Source organism: Branchiostoma belcheri, unplaced genomic scaffold (assembly GCF_001625305.1).
Source record: "Branchiostoma belcheri isolate BF01 breed outbred unplaced genomic scaffold, Haploidv18h27 scaffold65, whole genome shotgun sequence".
Lineage (NCBI taxonomy): Eukaryota > Metazoa > Chordata > Leptocardii > Amphioxiformes > Branchiostomatidae > Branchiostoma > Branchiostoma belcheri.
The window spans coordinates 294,211-321,571 of record NW_017804298.1 but is presented as its reverse complement, the minus strand read 5'-3'; the positions used below and the strand labels follow the sequence as shown (position 1 = coordinate 321,571).

Sequence of the window (27,361 nt, the reverse complement as noted above, 5' to 3'; positions counted from 1 at the left end):
TATATACAGATACGACATGAGATATATGATATAAGACCTAAGATATATATACGTTATAAGACACCAAACTCATTCAGTACACACAAAGTACCACTCACCAGTGTGTCTGCGTTGGCAATGACTGCGTAGTCATCCACAGCCTCCGCCGCCACCCCCCCTCCCTCTGCGTCAAACGCCCCCTCCGAGTCGTAGAACCCATAGTCCACTCCGCTGGCCCAGTCTCCGGAGCTGTGCCACACTGTAGGGGAAGAAAACAACAGAAAATTAGTTCATACAATTACGTCAAGATATATTTTAGTCATTAGCCATTTCGCTGAAGCACAATCCCACAATCACTGGAGAATTGGTAGTCAAATGGCTACTTCAGTGTGCTAAAGGTTAACCTTCTCCCTGCTGCCTAACCCTGTAACAAGTAGAGAATTGGTAGCCGAAGGGCTACTTCAACACTAGTATGCTAAAGGTTAACCTTCTCCCTGCTGCCCAACCCTGTAAGCAATAGAGACTTGGTAGCCAAACTTTATTTAGTGTGCTACACTGTATCTTTAGGTGAATGAGTTGTAAACTTGCCCTGTATCTGAACTCTGCCAAGGAAGCTTGTAGTTTATATTCACAGCTTGTCGCCTTGTACTTGTGATCTATACACATCGTAAAGAAACAGGGTTGCAATTTTGTGTCTAGTATTGATCATGATAAAACTGCAGTAGTGGCTGTTACGCCTGGATACATACCATTAAACTCAGGGGAGATATCACCAATCAAATCTGTAAGTTGGTTCTCAAATTTGAAAATAAACAAGAAAGTTCCACTGCAGTTCCAGAACAAGCTGCTAGGGGCCCTAGCAGGGGCCCTGCTAGGAGAACAAGCTGTCACTTCTTCCCTAGCCCAAGAGCTATTTACCACCCAAAATTCCTGACCTTAGCATGTCCAGATCACGAGATATCAAAACCAGAAGTTCTGCTGCAGTACCAACAAAAGCCGCTAGGTGGCCCAAAATCTAATCATTTTGAGGTCTCAGAGAACAAAGGAAAAAACTGAATCTACATAATGTAAATGTACGTGTAGATGTAGAGACCAATGTTAAATGTGTATTAGACTCTTAAAGTAACTTTTGTGAATTCTACAATGTAGTTTCATACAATGGCCATGCAATGTTTACGACTTGTTATATAGTCTGGCCAATGTCCATTTTCTAGAATTACAAAGGAAGCTACAAAATAAGGCCGCATCCCACCCAATACAGTGCTAGTAAGATGAGCCATTAACTTTTGTGGGGCTGCATGAGTCATACTAAATGTAGTGTTTTAGTACGAAAGTTAGTTTGGTACATTTTGTATGTAAAGCCAGCAAGGTGTGCCTTAGGCCACACCGACTTTTTTATGGATGACATCCGCACCCGCATTGATTTTCACCTGTCGCCCTAAAAAAAAAAAAAGATCACGTCCACCGAGGCTCTGGCCTGGCCCTAGGCGTAGGTAGTCCATGGTACACTGTAGTTAGCAACAATACGGAGCCGGGCACCCAGGCTACCGAATTCGAAGCTCCACGACTCAAGAACTCAGTACAGTACAGTAACAGTTCATAAATTCCGCAAAAAGTTTGTATGTGCCGGCTTGTCATATGCGTCGCTTAGTACTGCCGCGAATTCACAATACAAGCTTTGTCAAGTTCCTGTGGTCTAGTAGCATTTTTATTTTTGGCCAGATTTGTTTTTTATTCGCCCGCGCGCACTAGTTTGGGGGTCCTCAGAGGATGTCATCCATAAAATTAAGACGGTGTGGCCTTAGTTTAGTATGTAAAGCTAGAGGGTGTTCCTTAGTTCATGCATGGAGTGTGTTTGATGTCGCAAGGCTCTTTGAAGCTTTGGAATGACTCTGCAATGATAGTTAATGGCCTGCTAAGCCCTCATTATAGTTCTGTGTGGGTGGGGTGGCCAAGTGCAAGGTCAAAAAGGTCTAGAATCATCAACTGTTGCCCCATTGAAGCATCTTGTCTAATAATTTCAGTAAAGCCTTATAGTATTGCCACAATAGCTCAATTGGTAGAGTGTTCGCTTTGTAACCGGGAGGTCGTGAGTTCAAACCCCGGCCGGGTCATACCAAAGATGGTACATACTGCTTTCTCTGCTTAGCACTCAGTATCTATGAGAAAGAGTATGGGAAGGTTAGATACACAACACTACCAGCCCCCTGCTGTAGTGCTCATAGAACTGGGACATATATTACACTTCACACTTGTAGCTGCAATTCATAGCAATAAAATTAATCTCTCTGAGTGTTCCCACTGTCACACTATTACAAATGTTGGAGTGTGCAGCACAATTTAACAGTTACTACACTTTGAAACCTATTCATTCACACCCAATTTCTGAGCATGTACAAATCTCACCGAGCTGATGTACTTTATCACAAATCACGGTGATAAAATGTTGATCTCTCTGAGTGTTTCGAGTTCCCACCACCAATTTGAGGTCAGAAATGCCATTAAATGTTATACACATTTACACCAGAGTGCTGAACACGTTAAAACTCCCACATAGAGATCTATGCAGCACTCTTTCCCGCAAACGACCGCAATAGAAAACGTTGATCTCTCTAAGTGTTTCGGGTTCCCCGGCACCAATTACCGAACAGTCCACTCAACAACTTCGCCACACTTGCACACTCGTCACTCCTGATGTAGCGGTCTGCGGCACCTGTATCGATCTTACCACCGCCTGTGGCAAACTGGGTTTATAAATCGCTACATCCCGTCCCCTAATGTTTCTCCCTGCTAGGTATTTTTACTACCCGGGAGGCCAGAAGTGCCATCCAGCCACTTAACGACCCATTTCAGAGCAATCAACTGGTCGTTTATTTGGAGCCGTGGGGAGGAACAACTGTGGATCCAGGACTGAGCGTTTTCTCATTAATTCCTGGGAGGTATAAAAGCCTGGACTTGTGGAATACTGAATCAGATGTTGTTTTTTACTAGATTCTATGAGACCAATCTGGATTGCTTGGGAATTAAAAACAGACTCCGTGGGCTACAACATGTATTCCTATGGCTGGCCAACTCCTCTGGCATTTGCCCAATTTCTACTATTTTATTATGGCAACCCATTGAAGTCTGGTTGAGATTGAAATTCTACTAGTCTTTTTGAGGTGGTAGATATAGAGGCAGTGGGTTGTTAATCCACTGGAAGTCGGAGCCCATCCCTCTCCTTCCACTGCCTTTTACCTCCTCAACTGAAGTCAGGTGCCCATTTTACACCTGGGTGGAGTGAGAAAAATTGTAAAATTTGGAACTGAGCCATCCAGTTGTTTGAAAGTGCAGTCATAGTCTCTTAAGACTGACTGACAGTTGTTGTTGGAGTGAGGAAAGTCATTTAAAGTGCCTTTCCAACTGACGCAATATCGGAATATCAGATTCTACTCTAGCCAGGAATGCCAGGAATTGAACCTGTCACCTCTTGAAGTTGAACCTAACCTCTCGGCCATTGGACGCCACTGTGTGATGATATGCCACATACTTTGGCACCCCAAGACGAAACACAGTCAAGAGCAATACTGTAATTCACTTTATGTTCACGGTAGCAAAAGTTCACGGCCTGAGAAAAATGGACATGCTCACCGAAATATATGTTCACGGTAGCGACAGGTGCAGGAAAAGGAAAGTCCAGGAATTATTTGTTAACTGTAATGATAAGTTCACGGTAAAGAAGTGACAGTGAAAACAGTGAACATAACAGTACAGTGCAAAAAATCAGGAATTACAGTACCTCACTTCAGTTCAGCCATGATATCTCTGCTCTATCTGACCAAGTGCAATTCCATGTCACGACCTTGTCTTGACCTTGTCATTCACAGTTAACCTTGGACAGCTCAAGGTTGAACTCTGACAGCACAAGGTTATTGGAGACTAACTTTAATCATGACATCATAATTAACCTTGTGGATATAGAGGTTAAACATGTGGAAGTGGACAGAAGGGTAACACCTGTATGTTCTGACGACCATATATAGCCTCTCCAGATTGGCAAACAGTACTCCTTCAGTGGGCTACCTCCCATAGCACACAGGACACAAAAGTATCTCAGTGTGCTCACTGAGATACATTTGTACTTTGTGTCCTGTGTGCTATGGGTCTGGCACCCAGGCTACATGTAGCTCCCTGGCATGTTATATGGTCATTTCTACTCTTTCCAGCTGCTTTGGAATCTGAAGCCTGGTGGAGGCTACGAATTGTATGACAATCAAGAATTTCAAAGTGAAAATTATTACACCACTTCTACATTATGTGTAACAGACCAACTGGCCAATTTGACCACTTTTTTGTGATACTTTACAGGACTCAAAATTAACTTTTTTTCCTATTGTCCCAGCACTGTCCCAAAAATAAATTTCAATTGTCCCAAAGTGAGGGTGAACTGTCACAACCTGTTTTTCAGGATGTGAACTTGAAATCAGCTTTATTTTGCTTGCATTCTGACTTCCAGGAGCGCTATAATTGTAGAGTAAAACAGGAGATTTGGGGTAGCTTTTTCTGGAGCCAAACAAAAGAAGGGCTGACATTCTGATGTTGACTGTTTTTTATTGTCCCAAATTGTCTTTTTAGTTGTCCCAGCTTACATTTCAGTGGTCACTGGCCATCGGGACACCATTAATTTCAAGCCCTGCCTTAGATCATTTTTGCCATTCACACAAGCCTTAAATGTGACCACCATCTTCTGGCAGGCACCCAACTTTGCCAGTTTCCCATGACCACGTCATGTTGTGTGCCTGATTTGTGGCAGAGGAAGGACCAGACATTAGTGCTAGTTACCGACCATAGCAAGGAGAACTTTGAAGCTACCGCTGCTGCATTCGTAATGTGGGAAGGAGCTTTATAAAGTTCTATCTGGTAGCTTGTGAGGAGGGAATAAGTCTTAGAAAAGTATATTGGGACCCTGATTTGTGGCAGAGGAAGAACCAGACATTAGTGCTAGTTACCGACCATAGCAGGGAGACCTTTCAAGCTACCCCTGCAGCATTCATGATGCTTGTGAGGAGGGAATAAGGCTTAGAAAAGTAGTACAGTAACAGTTTTTAGAAGGTAGGTTTCCGGGACTTTATTTTACAGGAGGGGAAAGGATGACTGTGTCTTACCAAGAAGGTTACACTGTCTGGCTCCTTGGTCTTACACCCTCTTTCCATTATAGACTACAACTTATGAGTAACCAATCATTTGAACAAGTTTGGTGTGTGTGTTTTTTTGTCAATTAAATTACTGTATACTTAAATTGTATCGAACATCATATTCAAAGTATATATGATTATATAATCAAGGGTCACACAAACTGCGACAAATCCAATATCAGTCACCTAAAGTGATTACTATGAGGGCCTAAGTTAAAAATTGATCTTTCTAATTTTAGTGACCAGTGTCAAGCTATCATAATCGCTCTGTCTACTTTTCCTTAGACGTTCACTTCTCCATCATTCAATGTCCTTGTTCAAGGTTCACTCTTCCATCTGGGTTCTGTCTGACTTTAGAGAACTGCCTGTAAACTGGACATGACATTCAGTTGACAAATGTCAGATCCATATAAGGCATTTGACTGCCCCACCCCTACCCCCATGTCCAGGCCACTAATTTGTGAGCTCCTATTTTTGAACCTGTTACTTCAGTGTTGAGTAAACTGAGGTCTGGTACTAGGGAGAGTTGTTAAGGTGCTGGGCCAGAGAAATACAACAAGTTGTTTCTGTATCTATATCGGTATAGCCTGTATAACCGCCCATAGGGGTAACACACCAGCTTTAAATTTGCAGGCACGTGGTGCGGCGGCAGCTGGCTATATCACACTGAATGACTTGTTACACCTAACCTTTGAACATCTAACTGTTTTATACTGTACAATATGGTATGGTTTTACAAGGACAAGATACATGTATATTTCCAAGTTACAAGTAAAATTTCTAACAACTCAGAAAGAAATCAAGTACTCCTAGCCTTCAGCAACTTTTTGAAGATTTTTATATGTAACTGTATCAAGAAATAAAAAATTTCCGAATATATCAGATTTGACCTCCTAGTGTGGTTGTTGTTACAAAGCAGAAGATGTCATATATATATATATGTTGTACCTTGCAATTGTATAATTGTCAGGCTGGGAAATAGTTGGGCTTCCTTTCTTTCTTAAGAGATAAGCAAAAAGATAATTGCTTTTAAGAACTTCACATGATAGTCAGACTCTAAACATCTATCACAGTCCTCCTCTGAAATTCTAGCTCAAAGACATTCCTGATGCCTTCCCTGTGAAACAGTGAGTTTGTTTTTGCGAGGATGGGCAAATACACCGCGCCTCGAAGGTCATACTGTAAGCAAACAGGGCACTGGCACTGTCAAATACAGCCTGCAAATACAGACCTACAAATCTGCATGGTCTGATTCTTAAGTACTTTCCTGAGAATACTGTAAAATATCTTTATTTTTTGCATATCTTATTACCTGGATGTCTAACCTTCACCGATGTACCGTAGATTATGTCATAAGAAACCTATGATCAAATGTTGTCCTTTGAGTGTCTGTGCATAGCAGCAGCCGGTTTCATTTCAGACTTTGAAAGAGAAAGACCCTAAAAGGAATTGACATATCATCAGGTGTTATGCCATGAAAAAGGGATATTATAAAATAAAAAAAGAAACCCAGCCATAAAGCCTGCTACGGAGGCTGATAACACAGTCTGTCTAATCTCCAAGCAGATCCTAGGGTGGCAAAAAGACAGTATCAAATTGGCCAGGCAGTATCCATTTGCCAGAGGGGGTCCATGTGCGACCCAAGGTGGGGTAATGAGAAAAAAAAGGGGCCATACATGTATATAAAATTGGTAACAATCTTCCCCATCAACCTCTGCTTGGAGAGTAAGTCTGTCCAAGTTCTAGGCCCACTGTTAGGACTGACCAGGCTGCCTGCTGGTCTGAGGAATTCTGCCGCTCTGAAAAAGGGTTTCTCTGCAGGGAGAAGGACCTATTTCCAGCAGGGTAAATTTGTTCTGTCTCTCAGCTCTCTGACTCACTAGGAGACCAGTGCCCTCCTGATGTACCAACTCAACTGCCTAGGGTACTGTGCAGACAAGAGGACCGTACCACTGTAAACTGTGAAAATTTTGCAGCAAATTTATTTGCAGTAGAGGGGAAATGGAGGTTTTTGTGGTGTTTTAAACTTGTGGGAACTCTTAAGAAACTCATTGAGTCTAAAACTGGTCTGCGAATGCCAGGTGTGTGAGGAAGATGTGTTTTCTTGTTTTAGGTGCCTCTCTTTCCCCCCTCACGATGACTGGCAGACTGTACTGGAGTCAGAACTTCACTAGCTGCATCTCATCAGGAAGAATGAAGAAGAAGAAGAAGAAACTTGTGGAAGAAACAATGTTCTATAGCAGAGCAGGCATACATGAAAGGTTTAATAAATTTGCAGGGGAGAGGTTACTGTAAAAATAAAATCACTGTAAATGTTTCTAGTTTTACAGTAGCTCAGCCTCCTGAGGATATGTCCAGACATGAAGGCAAGGCCAAGATGATTTCATGGATGACATCCTCACATCTGATAAGCTTGGCTTCAGGTCCCAAGTTGGATTACTTTCTATGAAGCTCAATGCTCTACTAAGGCCTAAGTTAGGTTTGACTTTTGGCACTTCGTGCTTTAGAAAGACATTTCTTTCATTACTCTTGTAGTAACGTTACATGTACATAAGACCATCTCTTTGATTGTGCCAATAAATTCACAAAAATCCAGAATGATACAGTTGTGTATTTCCCTGAGGTGCTGCTTTACAAGAGTTTCCACATGTAATAAATGATCATGGCTCTAAGCCACTCAATATCGATTTGCAACAGCTCAGTGACCTATAAAATGCCAGAGAATGGACAAAATAAACTAGTACATGGCTAGATCCACAATTTCATTAGCATCCGTAGCATGCCAAAAACTGGGGGTTTGGGGGATCTTCAGTGTCTTTTTATTATGTGCTATTTTCTGATTGCATACAGACAACATAGCCGGCCTGGTTGAATTACCCCCATTTTTTCTAGAACTGGGCTAATCAGAAAACAGCCGAAGACCACCAAACCCCCAGTTCTATAAGCCTGCTACAGAGGCTACAATTTTATAGTGTTTTATATGAGCTTACACTTGCTAATAACTGATGCCTCCCAGCAATTTATTGATTTGAACCACTTGTTGAAGGGAAACGACCACTGCCATGGATCAGTGCCCAATCTTTGATTTCTTTCCAAACCGTTTCAAGCAACAGTCAGGCCAAAATCAATCAGTTGGTAGTTGTCATAAATATTCAGTAATAACCGTCTGATCTTTCATTTCTTCAAACTTTTATAACACATCAGTTTTACAGATCTCTGCCAAGTTTTCCCTTGCTCTCTTGCTTATACATTGTGCTCTATACACAATAATGTTAATACAATCTTTTATTGCAAGTTCTTCCCTATATTACAGGACTATACAATCTGTATCTGTATAGCCGGTATAACCGCCCTTCGGCGTAACACACCAGCTTCGCAGGCACGCGGCGCGGCGGCAGCTAGCTATATCACACCGAACGACTTGCCACAATGTAGTATTGGATCATCTTTTTCATTGGGACTTTTCAGTTGGGTTCTGGAATAATCTTGACAATTCTTGAAGCAGCTAGCTATAACTGGCACAACTCCAGAGGGACATTTCTCCTAAAAGACAACTTCTAAAGTAGCCACACTTAAAGAGGTTTATGCCTCCCCTGTGGAACATAAAGAATTCCCCTATTGGAGTCAGTGACAGGGTTATGGATGGGAGATGGAGCCTGGTGCTGATTCCCTGGCAGTTTCCCTGGCTTCCAGCCAATCTCACAGACACACAGGATCATTTATATCCAGGACCGGACTCAATATGTGTCCCTGGCAGCTTCAAAACATTGATCTGGTGATGCAAGCCCATCAACTACATTGTACATAGGGTTCTGCTGTCGTGGAAACAGAACCTTGAGAAGGGTTCCGTTGTCGTGGGAACAGAACCTTGAGAAGGGTTCCGTTGTCATGGGAACAGAACCTTCAGAAGGGTTCCATTTGATACAGAACTTTGGAACCCTTGTTTCTGTTGTCATGGAAACAGAACTTAAGAAGAGTTCCATTGTCATGGGCATAGAATTTTGGAATCCATGTTCTATTGTCATGGAAACAGAACTTAAGAAGAGTTCCATTGTGATGAAGGACAACAAAGTTGTCAACTTTAGACATGGTAGATGTTCATATAGCAATATTAATAATTAAAAATTTTGATGTTATAAAGACTTTGATATTGCTGCTTCTATCTGATTTTGGAATACAATATTATGATTTTGCCAGCATGTTTTGTTTCCTTACTCCTCATCAATAATTTTTTTCATTTATTAATTTCCATTTATAATTCTCAGTTGAGGATGACAAAAAAGAAGAGAGAAGAAGACAAGGCAACTTTTGAAGAAAAAACATCAAAACTTCATTCCCTTGATCTGTGATAGGAATCTCAACTGGTAAGCCTGTTAAAAGTTTCTGTGGGACTGTAGGAAATTGATCAGTGTTGGCCTTGAGGGTCTGTAATAGGCAATATTAGGAGTAGTTTGGGCCCCTGCTGAGGAGACTGGATGGGAAACAAGCTGGTGTGTAATCTGTGTGTGGGTGGACCATCAGTTCTACCATGCAGGGCTGCAGCAATGTCTTTCCTTGGTTGTCAGAGTGAGACATGTAAAACTTTACTGAAACTGTGAAAGTCAGACATGTACACCCAGGAAAACTAGTACCAGGTATGTTGTAGAATATAACGGGGGGTGCCCTAATTCCGTGCTATGTTCCATGCAAACGCACAGACCTTTGGTAATAGTTTATCTGACCAAAAACCCGCGCAAGATGAGATATAATATTGACAGATAAAGATCACAACGATTAAAGCTGCACAGCTGTGTATTTCACTTGAGTGTAGCGGCTTGCACCCAATCGTAATAGTTCACGAAACGCACGGCAGTTTTTTGGTCATTTTGCCGGTGGAACGTTCTATCGCAACAGGGGTGCCCTAATTCCGACCTAGTGTTTAACACAGGTCGATCTGAGAAGAGAGTTTAGAAATAATAATACACAAATTATGACTAAAACTATCTACAAATGTTTTCTGTCCCAAACAAGTCCTCTTTTTACGATTACGCGACTTGCTCCAAAGTGGCTGTTTGAAAAGCAAAACCTGCATTTTTGACACGCTCGTCAACCCCCGAACAAGTGTCGAATTTACCCAGATTTTTCACTCGTCTGTTGTCGGAGTGTAGGAACTAAAACAAACTTTGTGAGATTACCGATATCAATACAAAAACATTGTCAATTCTTGTGGTTATTTTTAGGCACGTGCTCCCATGCATAACGCCGCAACAAGGATTTTTCAAACTAGTTCGGTATTAGGGATGGGTCGGAATTAGGGCACCCCCCGTTAATGTTAGACGTAGTCCCTCATACCATTGGATGAAACTTTCTGTAAAAGAGCGCTCTAAGCAAGAGGACAAGATGTTACTAAAGAGCATGTAACTTAGATTTAAGATATCTACTCTATGTTATAGGAGTAGTTTGAGCCAAATTGCCCCTGCTGACAGGACTGGATGGGAAACAAGCTGCTGTGTAATCTGTGTGTGGGTGGACCATCTACCATGCAAGGCTAGAGCAATGTCTTTCATTGGTTGTCAGACATATCAGGGTTCTCACCAAATCATTTTTGTGGGGCTCAAGATCACTTCATCCTGACATACTGATAGACAGAGGTTAATATTTAGCTGACAGACACAACAAATTATGTCAAATCGAGATTGGGCCAAGGTTGGTTCAGGTGCACTGGACTGTTATGGGAGTGATCTGTTTTGTTATCGGAGTCGATGTGTGATTATTTTCCTGCTAAAATGGAAGAGTGACTGTTGGAAGATATCAATGTAAACGTTAGATAAACTGTGCTTGCTATTATTGTAAAAAAAAAAGTGAATGAAGAGATCTTGAACCAGTACTATTTCTGGTGCCCTACATTTCAAGCATCAGAAAATTTTGTGCAAAGCATTATCATTCAAGTTTGTGAAAATTTTGTCAATACAGATTCTTTGAAGAGAACTGTAATATTACCAGTTGTCAACGTCATTCTGACTTCCCAATCTACACATCAACTCTTAGCAAGAGGATAAAATGTTACTAGAGAGCATGTAACTTAGATTCAAGATATCTACTCTCTGAAACTTTGTGTTCCAAGCAAGGTACAGACACTTCAGACTCAGTTACACAAGTGTCCGCAGTTTTTATACAACAACCGTTGTGCAATTAATTGGCTTCTAGTTCTACTGTATCAGGTTTTTGCCTGGGTCTAAATCGGTTCCAATTCCCTAGCAGGTGTTCTAGCACCTGGTACACCAGAAGGCTCGTATATATGGACAGTTTGGGACAGTTTGAGTGGGATACTTGACAGTTGTGCAATTAATTGGCTTTTAGTTCTCAATCAGGTTTTTGTAGCCTCCATAGCATGCCAAAACCTGGCGGTTTTGGGGGGTCTTCAGGGTCTTTGGGAGCTTTTATGTGCTATGTTCTGATTGCATATAGACAACATCCTGATTGAATTACCCCGTTTTTTTGTCAGAAAACAGCGAAGACCACCAAACCCCCAGTTCTATAAGCCTGCTACGGAGGCTAAAGTTTTTGCCCAGGGCTAAATCTTTTCTAATTCCCTAGCAGGTGTTGTACCACCTGGTACACCAGAAGGCTCGTATATATGGACAGTTTGGGACAGTTTGAGGGGTACTTGACAGTCTTGGACGGCTAAATGGGCCAGAACTGACAGAAAACAGACAGGTGTGGGACAGGTGTGTTGGTTCGTGAAATATTTTAGGGCTGTCTTCAGTGCTAAATTTTTGTTCCTCCCACAAGAAAATTTTTGAAATCCCAAATCTCTAAATGCTGTTTCACACTTTTTCAGAGCTAATTTTTCATTGAATTGAGCTTCAGTGCTAAATTTTTGTACATCCTACACCGAAAGGCGGTTATACCGGCTATACAGATACAGATACAGATCCTACTTATTCTTTGGGTGACTCTCCAAGGACATTTTGGACAAAAGTAAAGAGTTATAATTTTTCTTAAGTCAAAACTTTGAATGTAGTGACAGGCAAAAACCTTATTACACTTCCACTAAGTCTTGTTACAGGAGTACAGCATTAGAGTATCACATGTCAAAAGAACTCTTCTAAAGTTCTGTTTCCATGACAATAGAACCATGTATTCTAAAATTCTGTATCAATGACAACAGAACTCTTCTGAAGGTTCTGTTCCCATGACAACGGAACCCTTCTCAAGGTTCTGTTTCCATGACAACGGAACCCTTCTCAAGGTTCTGTTCCCCTGACAACGGAACACTTCTCAAGGTTCTGTTTCCATGACGACAGAGCCCTTGCATGTGGCGGTTCTGCCACTGTGACTTTTACGACCTGGAATGATCTGGCCGCTGCCCAAAGTGACCCCTCATCTCGACCTCCGACCCCCTGGCAGCCACATGTGGGGCGAGACAGTGACAGGATTGATTCTGAAGGTCGCAGGGGTCAAGACAGAGCAAATAGGGCCTGAAGTCCGGCACGGAATGTGGCGGGAGGGGGGCACTCACAACATCTCTGCCGCGTTCCTGTTTCCTGACTGAGCATTTTTACTGCAATACCACAGGGGTGAGGAATGCGTAGGAAGAGGCTGGAAGTCTGAAGTGTCTCCGCTGCAAGTTTTGACTTGCTTTGAGGATGTTTTCCATTACTGAAACCCTATATACTGTGTATATATCATAGACTATGGTCCTTGTACTGTCAGTTGTCTACTAGATAAATAATGGCACAGTATGTCTTCATTAGGACAGGTAATGGACTCAATACGGGACCAACTACTGAGGTTCACATGTGGTCATATTAAAGGCTGCACGATATGATATCTAGGTGTGACTGTATGTTATTAAAGGCCTTCTTCTAAAGATCAGATGAAATGCATAAGGGAATGGTGCCGGTAAGTCACCCTCTTACCAACCACTAAGTATCTGATACCAGCCCAGAAAACAACAAGAAACAGTGCCTTCAAATATCAGAGTTATCAACCAAGAATTGAGGTATTCAAAAACTCGTATTTCCTCAGAACTAACGTAGACTGGAACTCATTGCCACCAAGCACAGTTGGGGCATCATCACTAGAAAACTTTAAACAACTCCTGCAATCAAATGTCCAAAGATTGAGTGTAACAAGCCATTCGTTTTGATATAGCTAGCTGCCGCCGCGCCGCGTGCCTGCGAACCTGGTGTGTTACGCCGAAGGGCGGTTATACCGGCTATACAGATAGATACTCTGTGAAGGAAATATCTAGACCTTCAGGCACTGACGAAGGCAGCTGAGGTGTTTCTGAAATATTGATCAGGGCAATTTTACAAAATACGTATTTTAAAAATGTGTATAAATTGTTGTATGTTTAGTACTTATGTGGTTTTACGTTTGTACTATGGGGATAACCTGAAATAAAGTCATTCATTTACTCAGGTTGTGTCACTTAAATGTAACCTTTCACAATACAATATTAAGTTTCAGTACAAGTCCTTGCTTGTGTCCTCATGTGAAGTAACAAATCTCTCAATGAGTTATTTCTGTACAAACATTTAGATAGGCCTATTGCAAGTTATATTTCTATTACTTACTAGTACTAGTAGGGCAGGCAGATTCTTGCATGAGGTGCTCTATCTACTCTCCTTTTGGGACCAAATTTGTATGTTTCGTTCCAGGTTAGAGACTACATGTGCCTCCTGCTATGACATCTCCATGGCTCCTTCAAGATGTGAATTGGATCAGACATGTCTTCAGGGGGTCCTCAGAAGTATCCAGGGGGGTTCTTAGTCTTATCTAAGGGTTCTCTGTAGTCTGGGTACTGGTAGTTTGTAAGGACCAGACTTGGGCATGACAGACTGAAGATGGCAGGAAGAAGGGAATCATGGTCATCGGTCACAAAACACATGGTTTTGAAGGTTTCCTTGTTTCATACACATTCTTAAGTAAATATGAATCAAGCTGTCAAGGTGAAATCATAAGAAAATGTGCATCTCCAAACCTAGAAAGTGAAAAGTTATTAAGGTACAGACTTCCCCTTCAGACTTTCTGATAATATTTTTGTCTAAGATCTAAGAACCAGCAATTTTGATTGGTGTTGCTTGATAAAAGTTGAATAACTCTTGCTTAGACTAACTCATGAGCAGAAAAATGTCATAAAATTTAACTTTTTGTGTTTTGCTTAAAATTCTGCAAGGATTTTTGTGTCTAGCAGAATTTGCCAGAAAATGCTGGCAATGTGTTCGCAGGACAGTTTGCTATTTCCAGTATAAGTGAGAAAAATGTCGCGCCCACAACGTTCTGTGCCATTCCAATGTGGTGCGAAAGCCTTCGTTAGGCCTTTGAAAATTAATGCGGTGTTTCAGATTAATAGTCCAGAAAAAAAATAGGGATTGTCTTATTTTAGATTTCATCTGAAGTGCTGCAACAAGTGCACTTAAAAATATTTTTATAACAAGCTGATTTCATCCGAATCGCATTCAGGACAGTTCAAAGGGTCAATTTTTAAATTCTTAAAAAAAATTTTTTTTTGGTAGGAAGAAGCCGCCAAAAGCTCAAGTCAAGTAGATGCAATCCATCAATTATGACTTTCAATCCCATGAGGCCTTGGGCAGCTTTCTCCCCATTAATGACCTGCTGGGGGTTAATGGCCCGAATAATCACCCAGTCAATAATCATTATCCATTATCAAAAAATTCCCTTTTCAGTTTTCTTTTGTAACAATAGAAGAACAGGCCAAAAGCTAAAAGTCAAGTAGAAGCCATCCATCACTTATGACTTTCTATCCCATGAGACCTTGGGCAGCTTTCCCCCCATTAATGACCTGCTGGGGGTTAATGACCCGAATAATCACCCAGTCAATAATGATTATCCACTGGATGACTGCTGTGTGCTGTGGGACAGATTCGATTACTGGGCAATTAGACAGACCTGCAAATTGTTCTGGGAAGACCCTAACTCAACAGGAGTCAGTTTACCAACCACCAATTAAGTTCAATTAGCAGGGATGGTCTGGTAGACAGGGAGGGTGCATGGAAGGCACAACTGTGTGTGTGTGTGTGTGCATCTGTTTATGTATGACTGTAGTGCCTATGTATTAATTCATTTCTATTAATCTTTAGTGTCTAGTTTAGTAGAACTTAAAGATTTATTTTGTATTTTGTATTTCTATTTTGTACTACTGTAGTTGACTATACAAAGTCTCTGTACTCTTAAACTTTGTTGTGTCAATTGTAATGTTGGCTATCATAACTACAATGTATTAGATACCACAAGGCCGCCACATTAAAAAGCTAAAATATTATCTGTCTATTTGACCAATTTCTACCCTTTCCAGCCACTTTGGAAGCCTGTCATGAAGTGGCATAAGGCCACCAACATCTAGAAGAAAAAAGTAATTGTAAAGATATCTACAAATACAACATCAGTTATCTCAAAGGTAATACTGTGTGCGTACTTAGGTATTCAAGACATCTTGATTGCTAATATACCAAGTTGCATTATGAGACTTGGCAGATAACGTGTGTTTATGTGGGCAATCATTGTTGTAAAAAGACTGATTTAGTTACAGACATAACTGCAGTACTCAGCAGAAACCAGTTTACAAATCAGCAATTAAGTCTCAATTAGCAGTAATGCTCTAATTATGTAGAGGGGGTCTGTATTGGGGAAACAACTGTGTGTATACAATAAACGAGTGTATGGAATGAAGGAAGGAAGGATAAAATGATGAAAGAATGGAAGAAAGCGAGATACTGTTGTATGGAGGGAGAGACTTAATTATTGGCAAATTAGAACATAGGCCTACATGTACTTTGCTACAAACAGTGATTGACATTTCTAGTGATGTTTGGATCCAGATGCAGATCTAGGAATGTCTATTGTTAACATCTGAAAACCCACAAATTATAGAAAAAGTGGGATCCTTTGTCTTCCTCTGTCTTCAAAAAAGAAGTCAAACCCAGTAGTTTTTACCAGTAGTTTCTTAGTAGTTATCAGTAGTTCTATATGTACTAATTGTCTGTTTTTATACCATGTTTCTTCTGTTCCTGCAATTAGCCCTCGGGCAAGAATTTGCAATAAACAAACTTTCTACTGTTTCAGGACCCGTATTTCTTTTAGAATTGTTGTTCCTAAATTAGCCTACTTTCCTAACAAACAGGCTATTTCTGTACCTGCATGAAATCTCAATGGAGCGCAGGAAAAACCTCCTCTGAGCTCTTAAACCCACACTTTCTGCCTACACTGCAACTGGAGCATGCACATTCTGTGCTGCCAAACATCACCGATGGCCACATGAATGTATTTCTTTGGTTCTGATGAAACTAGTGGTCTGAAAATAAAACCTGACATTGAATAAAACTTCCATCTGACTATATTCAATCTCCGAAACTGTGTGCATGTACCAAGGTAAGTTCCATTGACAATTTTATCCTCCAGGTTACTTGTACCTTAAATGTACATACAGTGCATTCAAGAGATTTCTATGCACAGTTAAGATATACAAGAGTGCATTATACTGGGGGAAATTGAATTGGAGACCTCTTTAGATGCTTTTTTCAGGGTGGTGGATATAATATAATATATATCACCTGGCAGAATTATGTTTGTAGATGTTACATATATTTTCTTTCTCTGTTTTCATGTTACATGTTTTCAGTTCAACATTTTAAATCTGAGAACCAACGAATTCAATTGAAATGACCTGACAAGACACACAAGACATTTGTTCACTTTTAAAACCGGAGGTAACCAACGACTATCTGTGTGGACAGCAAACACATCAAACACATTAAACAAGAGAGCTTTTCACCGAAGTTTTGCAGAGGCGGCAGCTAGTATATTGTACCAGAAACAAAGCTCTACAATTAGTCATTGTACATCCCTGAGTGAAGAGACTGTTTTTACACAACCGAGTATTCAGCCAACGTTTCAGTGACTGTCACCTTCCTCAGGGCAATTCTGACTGGTTCACATCGCACTGCAGCAAAGGTGTCGCTGCTATAGATGCATTCCCAAATGTACAACGTCAGCTGAATGAAAGACTTGGTTGTGTAAAAAGAGTCTCTTCACTCAGTGTCTTACCAACCTGATGAAACTATTCACGGATGTACATCCCAGAGTTAGCTTTTTGGTTGGTTGAAACCTTGAGCCTAAGTTTAGACCACATTCCCTGTCCTGTGTGTCTGGCCTAAGCCCTTAGGTCAGGCCATGAGGGCACCCGGGGTCACATTTCAGACTACCTGGGGAGAGTAAACCACACTCTGGACTTGGAGAGACCAAATACCAGGTCTGAGGAAAGTCTGTATCTATACAATGTATACCTGGCATAACTGTAATTCAGTGTGACACACCAGCTTCTGTATCTGTATAGCAGGTATAATTGCCCTTCTGTGTAACACACCAGCTTCTGTATGATGTGTATCTGTATAGCCAGTATAACCGCCCTTCAGTGTATCACACCAGCTTCTACATCTGTATAGCTGGTATAACTGCCCTTTGGAGTAACACACCAGCTTCTGTATCTGTATAGCCGGTATAACCACCCTTTGGCGTAACACACCAGCTTTGCAGGCATCTGACACGGCAGCAGCTGGCTATGTTATACCAAACAACCTGTTACAGTTACACCTAACCTTTGTACATCTAACTGCAGGCATTGTTTAAAGCTATCTAGTGATGCCCCAACTGTACTTGGTGGCAACAAGTTCCACTCTCTACGATATTTCTCGGAAAAGTTTTTGTTAACACCTCAATTCTTGGTTGTGTACATTGAGTACATTTCGTACAAAGACTGTCTAACACGGACACAAAAATCACTACTGTTCTCGCGCCTTTTCATCATTATACCCACATGACACAAGACTGGCAACTGTGAGCACATCGGCAGAACGTACTGCACCTGCGCGAAACCCATAATGTATTGTGCATAGCACTTTGGTAGAATGTCTCATATAAGGTCGTACTCGAGTATATAAGGTTAGCACTCCATCTGTAGTTTCCAAATGTTATGTTGGAAAAAATATAATCTGCAACACGTTAAATTCTGATGCAACGTTGACCAAAAATCCAACGAAAACGGTGAAAAATGTGGGTTTTGCGCAGGCGCAGTACGTTCTGCCGACATGCTGCAACTGTGTGGCCTAGAAACTATGTTGACTCCTAACCGAACGCTATTCAGAAAGTGTTTTGGCAACCAGGCAATTCAAAGGACAGCATCTTTGTGGAATCCCTTTAGAAATAACACTGGTGGAAGAGTAAACAATGATATCACAATTCGGCTTCGCGTAGCTCAAGTCTTTTGCACCCAAGATGAAAAATGAACCAAAATAAATATGTTCTATTTAGACTGGATTTTTCTTATCTTTTCCAATTCATTGGTCCGTCATTCTAGCTTGGTTAAAAGATTGAACTCTTAACTATCGGCTTTCTTACACATATTTAGCTAATTAGTCCCCTGAAACTAGTAAATAGAGTTTGAAATTGAAGGTCCACAGTCAAATACATACTAGTGACCACCTCTACATAAGGACCTCCTGGCCATTGATATACAGTCAAACCTGTACAAGTGACCACCTCTACATAAGGACCACCTGGCCAATGATATAGAGTCAAACCTACATACAAGTGCCCACCTCTACATAAGGGCTTCCTGGCCATTGATATACAGTCAAACCTGAACTAGTGACCACCTCTACATAAGGACCATCTGGCCATTGATATACAGTTAGACCTGTACAAGTGACCACCTCTACATAAGGACCACCTGGCCAATTTGACCACTTTTTGGTGGCCCCTTTGATACTTTTGTCCGTAGACACATTAGCATTCAGAGTCCAGTCTGTAGTAGTCTGTTGTCTACTACAACTTTTGTTCAAGTCACTATAGTATAGACAGGTTTGAAGTCAGTTGCACAGTGTAATTTGGCTATTGACTTACATTGTACTTGAATTTGGCTAAATATCATATTACAAAAGCAAAACTTTACAGGATAGACGTATACAAAATGCGGTAACGTTTAATCTCAATTTATCAGCAATTTATATGGTTTAAGAATGATCAAATTTCTGTATTTTTGGTCCACCACCACCAGTGATGTGACCCAGACATGTGTCTGGCTGGAATGTGAGAAGACTGTTGCACAGAAACTGAGAACATCTTCTGATGTTCACTTCTCAGATTTCCCCCTATCCAAACACAGAACTGACTCATCACCCATGGCTCTTGTTAGCAGGATCCCAGAACAGTAAACGATACCTAGTCTCTACCAGAATACAAAGGGCAGTTGGTAAATAGAAGAAATTTGGAAACTGAATACTATGTGTCTGTACTTGGGGATCCTATACAGGGACCTCCCTGAACAATGGAGCAGTGGAGCTCCTCCACCCAGTCCTTATCTCAGCTCCACCCTGTTAATTTTCAAAACTAGTGTTTTTACACCCTTTTTCAGGGTTCTTTGGTCAAATTTACCGATATTTCGCACCCTCCTCCATTCTGTCCTAAATTTCTGGGGAGATCCCTGCTATACTATTGACTGCAGGTGCCAAATAATCCATAGTGAATATTATGTCCTGTAAATTGTAAAATTGTAGTCAAAATGAAACTACAGTGTATTTAAGATTTGCTGAGTACCATACACGGGTCCCATACTTGCTCCTATAAAGTATGGGATCCTGGTATACAAATAATAGGATGGCACTCAAACTACTTTTGACTACAGGTGCCAGATAATGCATAGTGAGTTCTGAGTAAAATCCAGTATGTGTGTGTATAATTAATATTCCTGAGTTTTGAACCATTTGATGACTCGTCTAATTTTACAGCAATGAAACTGTCATAGGTTTGCATCAGATCTGTTTTCTGTATTTGAGAATCTTGACTATGGTACTATTGACTACAGGTGCCAGATTATCCACAATATAAGTTCTGGGTGAAATCCAGTGTTAGTGCAAGGACAGTTGATATTCCTGTTCCTGATAAAACTTGACCGGGAGGGCAGGGAGCGCCGGGATCGATGTCAGGGGCAGAGGGGCCAATTTCACAGCACAAACATCAGGACCTAAATGTGCTAAAGGTGCTACGAGGTACACAGATAAGGCCTAGGGAAAAAATGTTGTGTTTCCTGTTTCCCGACTGACCCTAGAAAAAACTGCTAAACCCCTGCAAGGGACATGAATTTTCGAGCTTGTCGACCTTTTCTATCTCCATGATTTGACACCTGAGTGATGAAACGTTACATAATCTATTTTCCAACATTCTCATTGAAAATATAAGTGTCCTTATGCAGGCTTTACTTTGTTAAACTATATTGTATAACTTGGATCACTAGAGATCGCCAAAGTAAAAAAAACAACTAAAATGTCAATAGTAAACACAAAAGCTCTTAGATTTTTTTTCAGTCTGCAAAATTACAGGTTGCTTAATTTTTCTTCTGCAATATTGAAAATGCCTCTTCAAAATGCAGACAGGTACAATGTATTTCTAACACTGTGTGGCCACAATTAGCTGCTTTGAAATATTGTTCAATATAGCTGAGGTTATTACCTAAGGCCTACGTTCCTTCTGTGAGTGTGGGGTTATGAGAAAGTAATATCCGACTACTCTAAAGTGATTTATGACTCCACTTACAAAGAATGGAAGATTAATACGAAGGCTCAAGTTTGCTGAAATGCAATATGTTTTTACACGGCCTGGGGCTAGACTGTACATAATTCACACACACATCCTAACTCAACATGAATGATTTATTAAAGCTTGTACACTGTTCGCAATGAATAACTGAAGAAGTTTATTGCAAATCCATGCCCGAAGGCTAATTGCAAGTTACAAACATAAAAGAACTATGAAACAGAGTATAAAATAACTTCAAAATGTACATAATGAAATCTAATTGTCTAAAACTATTGCTATGTCTAAAACTATGTCTGAAGGGTTTGACTTCTCTATTGTAAACCATGGAAGACGTAATGTCCCACCTTTACGACAAATCAAACCATACCTACAGATGTACTTTCATATGTACCCTGTCAGGCTTAAGCACTAGCATACAAATATAGAGGTAGTAGTAATATACTTTGACAATACTAACCTAAAACATAGGTTCTCTAACTACTGGATGTTTCGCTTCTTCATACAAATTGGCAAGGAAAATTGTATGTAACACTATAAAAGTTGTTTCAATACTCTTACTCTGATTTCATTTTAATATCTTAATTTTTGTTGCTACCCCCCCCACACACACACACAAAACCTCTGCTTGGAGAGTACCATTTCCTATCCATCCAACAATTTGAATGTTTTAAATTAAGTATAAGCTTGGTACTACTAGTATTATCTTTTGTATGACTACAAGTTAGCATGGTAAATGTATGTACATGTATGTATGAAATCTGTATGTTTAAACAGAGCACTGTTATCAACTGAGTACACAGTAGTTAGTACTGTATATGTGTACAGGTGACACTTGACTTTTGTACACTGGGGCATGTTTCAAACAATTGGGTTAAACAAACCGACGTGTTTGACAAACTTTCTCTGGCCTGTTTCATACACATTCTTACGTTTTGCCTCTTTTGTCCTGTAATATTCTCTGTCAGACTCCAGAAGTTAAATACATGAATAGTTTCATTTGGTTGGTAAGTTAGTGACTGAGTGAAGAGACTCTTGTCACACAATGACGTGTTTTATTCACAGCCGACATTTCGGTGACCGCCTGTCACCTTCCTCAGGGCAATTCTGACTGGTTCACATTGCACTGCAGCACAGGTATTGCTGCTATAGATGCCCCGAGGCTAGAATTGCCCTGAGGAAGGTGACAGATTTTTCAAGCCTTTAAAAATGCAATTTCCCACATTTTGAGAGACAAATCTCCAAGCAGATCCCTTTCGGTGGCAAGACAGTGTCTATTATAGCCAGAGAAGGTAGCGGTGGGGGTAGCGACAAAAAAAAACAGCCATATGATATAAAAAGCTAACAACCATTCCCCCACAACCTCTGCTTGGAGAGTAGTGGCTCCTGTGCCTTGGGGCCAAGTTGTTATCAAGGCTTTTCAAAACAACATTACTGAGATGCCGGTGCCAATTGTGCATGAATTCCCTGTGCTGGGTACAGACAGCTGTAAGCCAGCCGCTGTCAGAGTGCTCAGGACAAAATGGCAGGAGATTGAAGACTGACACCTTATCTAGTCCTTAACTTCCCCTTATCAGGGAAAGGACTCTGATATCAGGACTGGGCTTAGGGCAGAGACTACCGGGCTTTTCCAAGCTAGCAATGACCAACAGAATTTAACTGTTCTTCTCAGTCACAGTACATGTAACGTTAATTACAGGAATGCTAGGAAAGGACTCTGATATCAGGCCTGGGCTTAGGGCTGAGACTACCAGGCTTTTCCAAGCCAAGAGGATGGAATAAGATGACCAGCAACTTTTTAAAAGAACTAACACAAATGTGTTATAGGTAATTCTAGGGAAAGGACTCTGATATCAGGACTGGGCTTAGGGCAGAAACTACCAGGCTTTCTGTAGAAGCTGAAATAAGATGACCAAGAATGACAGAGAATGACAGAGAAAAAACTTGAAATTCACATGTATTGAAATTCAAAGGTCCATTGTATAAACAATGAACTTCAACTTGGCGAGTGAACCATGTAGATTCACGTAAATCCATGGACATTTTATCTACTGTTTGTAATTTCAACCAGGCTACTGGGATTTTTAGAAGACTGATAAAATAACCACTAAGCTTTGACTATGGACACCTTATCAGTACGTAAAAAAGCGTGAAATTCATGTCTTACTTTTACAGGTAATTCTATTATATATAGAGCATGTAAATGCTGCTATAGAATAGACTCTGTATGAAGTGTTGCTCCAAAAGGGAGTCAGGTATCATTGTTTATAGGAAATTCAACTCACCGTGTAAATACCAATGCCAGTAAACCTGACAATGACGTCAATGAATGAAACTTTCACTTGTTGACCGACTGGTCTTCTTAATCTCTATATGTAAATACAGCACTACAAACCTAACCAGGCTAAGAGCCGGACTACCCTAACTGTAGTAGCTAACCAAGAATGTTATACTTAAAGGGGCTCCTTGAGCTAACTCAAAGATGAAACCCTAACCAGGCTGAAAGCCAGACTATTCCATGCTGTAGCCAACCCAATGATGAAGCCCTGTGCTGTAGCTATGTGCTGTAGCTAGCCCAATGATCAAACCCTAACTAGTCTGAGAGCCAGACTATCTCATACTGTAGCTGACCCAATTATGGAGCCCTAACAAGGCTGAGAGCCAGACTATCCTACCTTGTAGCTAACCCAATGATGGACCCCTAACCAGTCTGAGAACTAGACTATCCCACACTATAGCTAAGCCTATGATAAAGCCATAACAAAGCTGATGCCAGGCTATCCTACTGTAGCTAACCCAATGATAAAACCCTAACAAGGCTGAGAGCCAGACTATCCTACACTGTAGCTAACACAATGATGAAGCCCTAGCCAGGCTGAGAGCCAGACTATACCAAGCTGTAACTAACCCAAAGATGAGGCCCTAACCAGGCTGAATGCCGGACTATCCTACACTGTAGCTTAACAATGATGCCACCCTAACCAGGCTGAGAGCCAGACTATCCTACACTGTAGCTAACATGTGATGAAGCCCTAACCAGGCTGGGAGCCAGACTATCCTACACTGTAGCTAACCCAAAGATGAAGCCCTAACCAGGCTGGGAGGAAGACTATCCCATACTCTAGCTAACCCAAAGATGAGGCCCTAACCAGTCTGAAAACCAGACTATCTCACACTGTAGCTAACCCTGGTAGCTAACCCAATGCTGAAGCCCTAACCAGGCTGAGAGCCAGACTATCCTACAATGTAGCTAACAGGATGATGATACCCTAACCAGTCTGGATGCCAGACTATTCCCAGACTGTAGCCCATCCATCCATCAATGCTGCAATCCCCTGAAAGCACATCTGCTGAAAACCTGGGGGAAAATCAGGTAGCACTTCTCTGTCACATTCAGACAAGTCACAGGGTATCTGTATCTCTGTCAGATTCAGACAAGTCACAGGGTATCTGTATCTGTAAAGCTGGAATAACTGCCCTTAGGCATAACACACCAACTTCTGTAGCCAGTATAACTGTCCTTTGACGTAACACACCGGATTCTGTATCTGTGTAGCCGGTATAACCACCCTTCGGCACAACACACCAGCTTCTGTACTTGTATAGCCGGTATAACTGTCCTTTGGCGTAACACACCAGCTTCCGTATCTGTAGCCAGCCAGAGTAACTGCCCTACGGTGCAACAAACCAACTTTGAAGGAATGCAGGTGCAATTGGCTATACTGGTATTACTATTACACTATGATTTGCCTGCAAATCTATCTCTGTAAGCATTTAAAGCTATCTACAAATCTAGTAGATAACTTTGGTACTTGAAGGCAGGACTGTACAAAACTGGCTTTAAAAACAATGGCAAAAATTCTGCCATTGTATGCAAGGAGAGAGGGGATAATTATTATTCGCAATCGGTGGTGAATTTGTTATTAAAACAAATTATGTTGTAATTGTTATTGTTGTCGATATCTTCAAAACAACATAAAAGTTAGCTATTTTTCATTAAATTCTGCCACTTTCAAATAACTGTTGCATTGACAAATAATAATTACTTAATTCACCTAGCCTCCATAACATGCCAAAAACTGGGGGGTTTGGGGGTCTTTTGGGTCTTTAGGAGCATTTATCTAATTTATGTGTTATTTTCTGATTGCATATAGACAACATAGCCGGCCTGGTTGAATTACCCCCGTAGAACTGGGCTAATCAGAAAACAGCCGAAGACCACCAAACCTCCAGTTCTATAAGCCTGCTACGGAGGCTAGAATCTTCCCCCTCCTTTTTTTCTATCATCATTTCCCCTTTTAACTCCCCCAGGGGGTAAGCTTGCCAGTTTGCGGGGGGGGGGGGTCTAAGGGCGGAGTAATGAGATCATCCCTACACTGGTAGCACGCTGTGACAATGGAGCGCAAATTAGCCCTGCGACACCCCCAAATTTGTGCAGTGAACACAAGCCACAATGGCATCGCAAACAGTGGGGGTTTGGTGGCAATCTCTCCAAGCAGAGGTTTGGGTTTTTGGCTTATTTTTGGAGCATTTTTAGGCTTTCTTTTCTGAGGGTTTCTTTTTTGCACTGGTATTTTTCTTCAAATTAGGTTGGCATAAAATAACCTCAAAATAAGTCAAAAATTGGCCCAAAATAAGCCAAAAAATCAAAACTCTGCCACAATGGCAAGGCAAACAGTCCACTGTGTGTTTGGTGGCACTCTCTCCAAGCAGAGGTTCGGGTTTTGGGCTTATTTTTGGTACATTTTTAGGCTTTTTCAACAGGGTTTCTTTTTTAGAAATAGAATCTTCAGGTCAGGTATGACATCAGTCTAGCACTGGTATCATTTTTTCAGGCCAACATTAGTTAGGTTAGCCTAAAATAAGCCAAAAATTGGTGTTTGGTGGTACTCTCCAAGCAGAGTTTTGGGTTTTGCCCTATTTTTGGCAGTTTTTTTATTGGGCTTTCTTTTTTTTACTGGTATCTTTTTTTTACTCCAACAATAGTTTGGTTAGTGTAAATCAAAGCCAAAAACTGAGCAAAAATAAGCCAAAACCCAAACCTCTGCTTGGAGAGTAGAGCAAACAGTGGGTGTTTGGTGGTTGATTATTCCTACCCTACCTTCCCACTAAGGACATTAGATACAAAGCCTCAAAATCAGCCACAATTTAAAGGAAACAAACTGCAATATTTAGCCTGTATCATCGCGTATAAAAGCACCTTTGGGAAGGCTACTGTGGTAGAGTGACCTACCGAGATTTCTTTACTCTCCAAGCAGAGGTTTGGGTTTGGGGTTATTTTTGGCGTGTTTCAAGGCTTTTTTATCGGGGTTTCTCTTTTGCACAGGAATCTTATTTCCACCCAATCCAGTGCAAAAAAGAAACCCCGTTAAAAAGCCTAAAAACACGCCCAAATAACCCAAAACCCAAACCTCTGCTTGGAGAGTTGATTTCGCCAACAAAGTCAGCAAAGCCTGTAGATTTCTAGGAGACTAAAGTCACTGTAAACTACCGGTGTAGCTTGTATCAGTTAGGCCTAAAAGTCCCTTGTGGGTAAAAGTTAGGCTTAAAGTACTTATATTTTCTTGTACACAGAACGCACTTCAAGGCCTCTATACCGACAAGACTCCACCACAAAATCATAACATACCCAAGCCTTATAATTTTAACCCCCCCCCCCCCTCGACCACTAGCTGTACTTCTTTTAAACACTTGGATTATGATCTTAAGACTTTAAAATTGTAAGGTACATACCTTCAGCTTCAACTCCTTGGCCGCTGGCTCCTTGAAGAAAGAAGAGAAGGCAAGCCAAGACGATTCTTGCGACCGATTCGAGTCCAGATTTCTGCGGGGCTAGCGCCATCTTTCCACCGACTGTTCAACTCACTAGGTCCGGTTGGGTTCAGAAAATATCCGCAAGCGGGCCGCGGCCTCGAAGGCAAATGTTTACAAAGGACAACCCGAGACTGAAGGATGGTTGTGTGGACACTCTGCTGTCCCTTCTAGGCTCCGAGGTCAAGCATTCAGAGACTGTGGAACCCGCTAGAATTACGCTCAATCCGAAATCACTGCACTGTGCAAGCAAAACCTTCGTGTAGCGCCACCGCAGATATCGTATAACGGTCCTCCTCAAACACAACAAGAGAAAGGATAGGATGTAGAGCTAGAAAAATGGGTCTAAAAACTCCTCTGCGTGCTCGCTAAGCTTTAGCTGCGGTTTCGGGAGCACACTGGAAGGAAGTTTAGCACACAGACAGGAACATAAACATCCTGAAAGAGAGAGGAAAGGGGTAGGAACTGGGCCGGAGCGTGGCGGTGTTGTCCCGAACTGCGGGCGGCCTGGCAGCACACACATGCACTGTCAGCTGGAGACCACGGGCGGGCGGGAACAATGCAGTATTTTGTGTGCCGTAAGCTGGGGTTTTTTTATTTATTTATTTCAGGGGTGCCGGAGTATACAGTGCACGTTTACGTAATACAGTACAATTTTAGTTGTATACAGTGCAATTTTAGTTGTATACAGTGCAATTTTATGGAATACAGTGCAATTGTACGGAATACAGTGCAATTTTACTAGTATACAGTGCAATTTTACTAGTATACATATTTTACTAGGCTGGGCAGTATCAATTTTG

The 27,361-nt window shown here is 41.3% G+C and overlaps 1 protein-coding gene across 1 annotated transcript in view; it reads right to left on the bottom strand.

The window, feature by feature from the left end:
• The window catches only part of LOC109483497, a 34,940-nt gene extending 7,840 nt beyond the window's left edge, over positions 1-27,100 (bottom strand). The window contains exons 1-2 of the mRNA XM_019786526.1: positions 26,481-27,100; positions 92-238 (exon numbers count right to left, since the gene is read on the bottom strand). Of these exons, the coding sequence (XP_019642085.1) occupies positions 92-238; positions 26,481-26,589 (256 nt within the window). The 5' untranslated portion in view covers positions 26,590-27,100. The remainder of the gene's footprint in view (positions 1-91; positions 239-26,480) is intronic.
• Between the last annotated feature and the right edge of the window lie 261 nt (positions 27,101-27,361).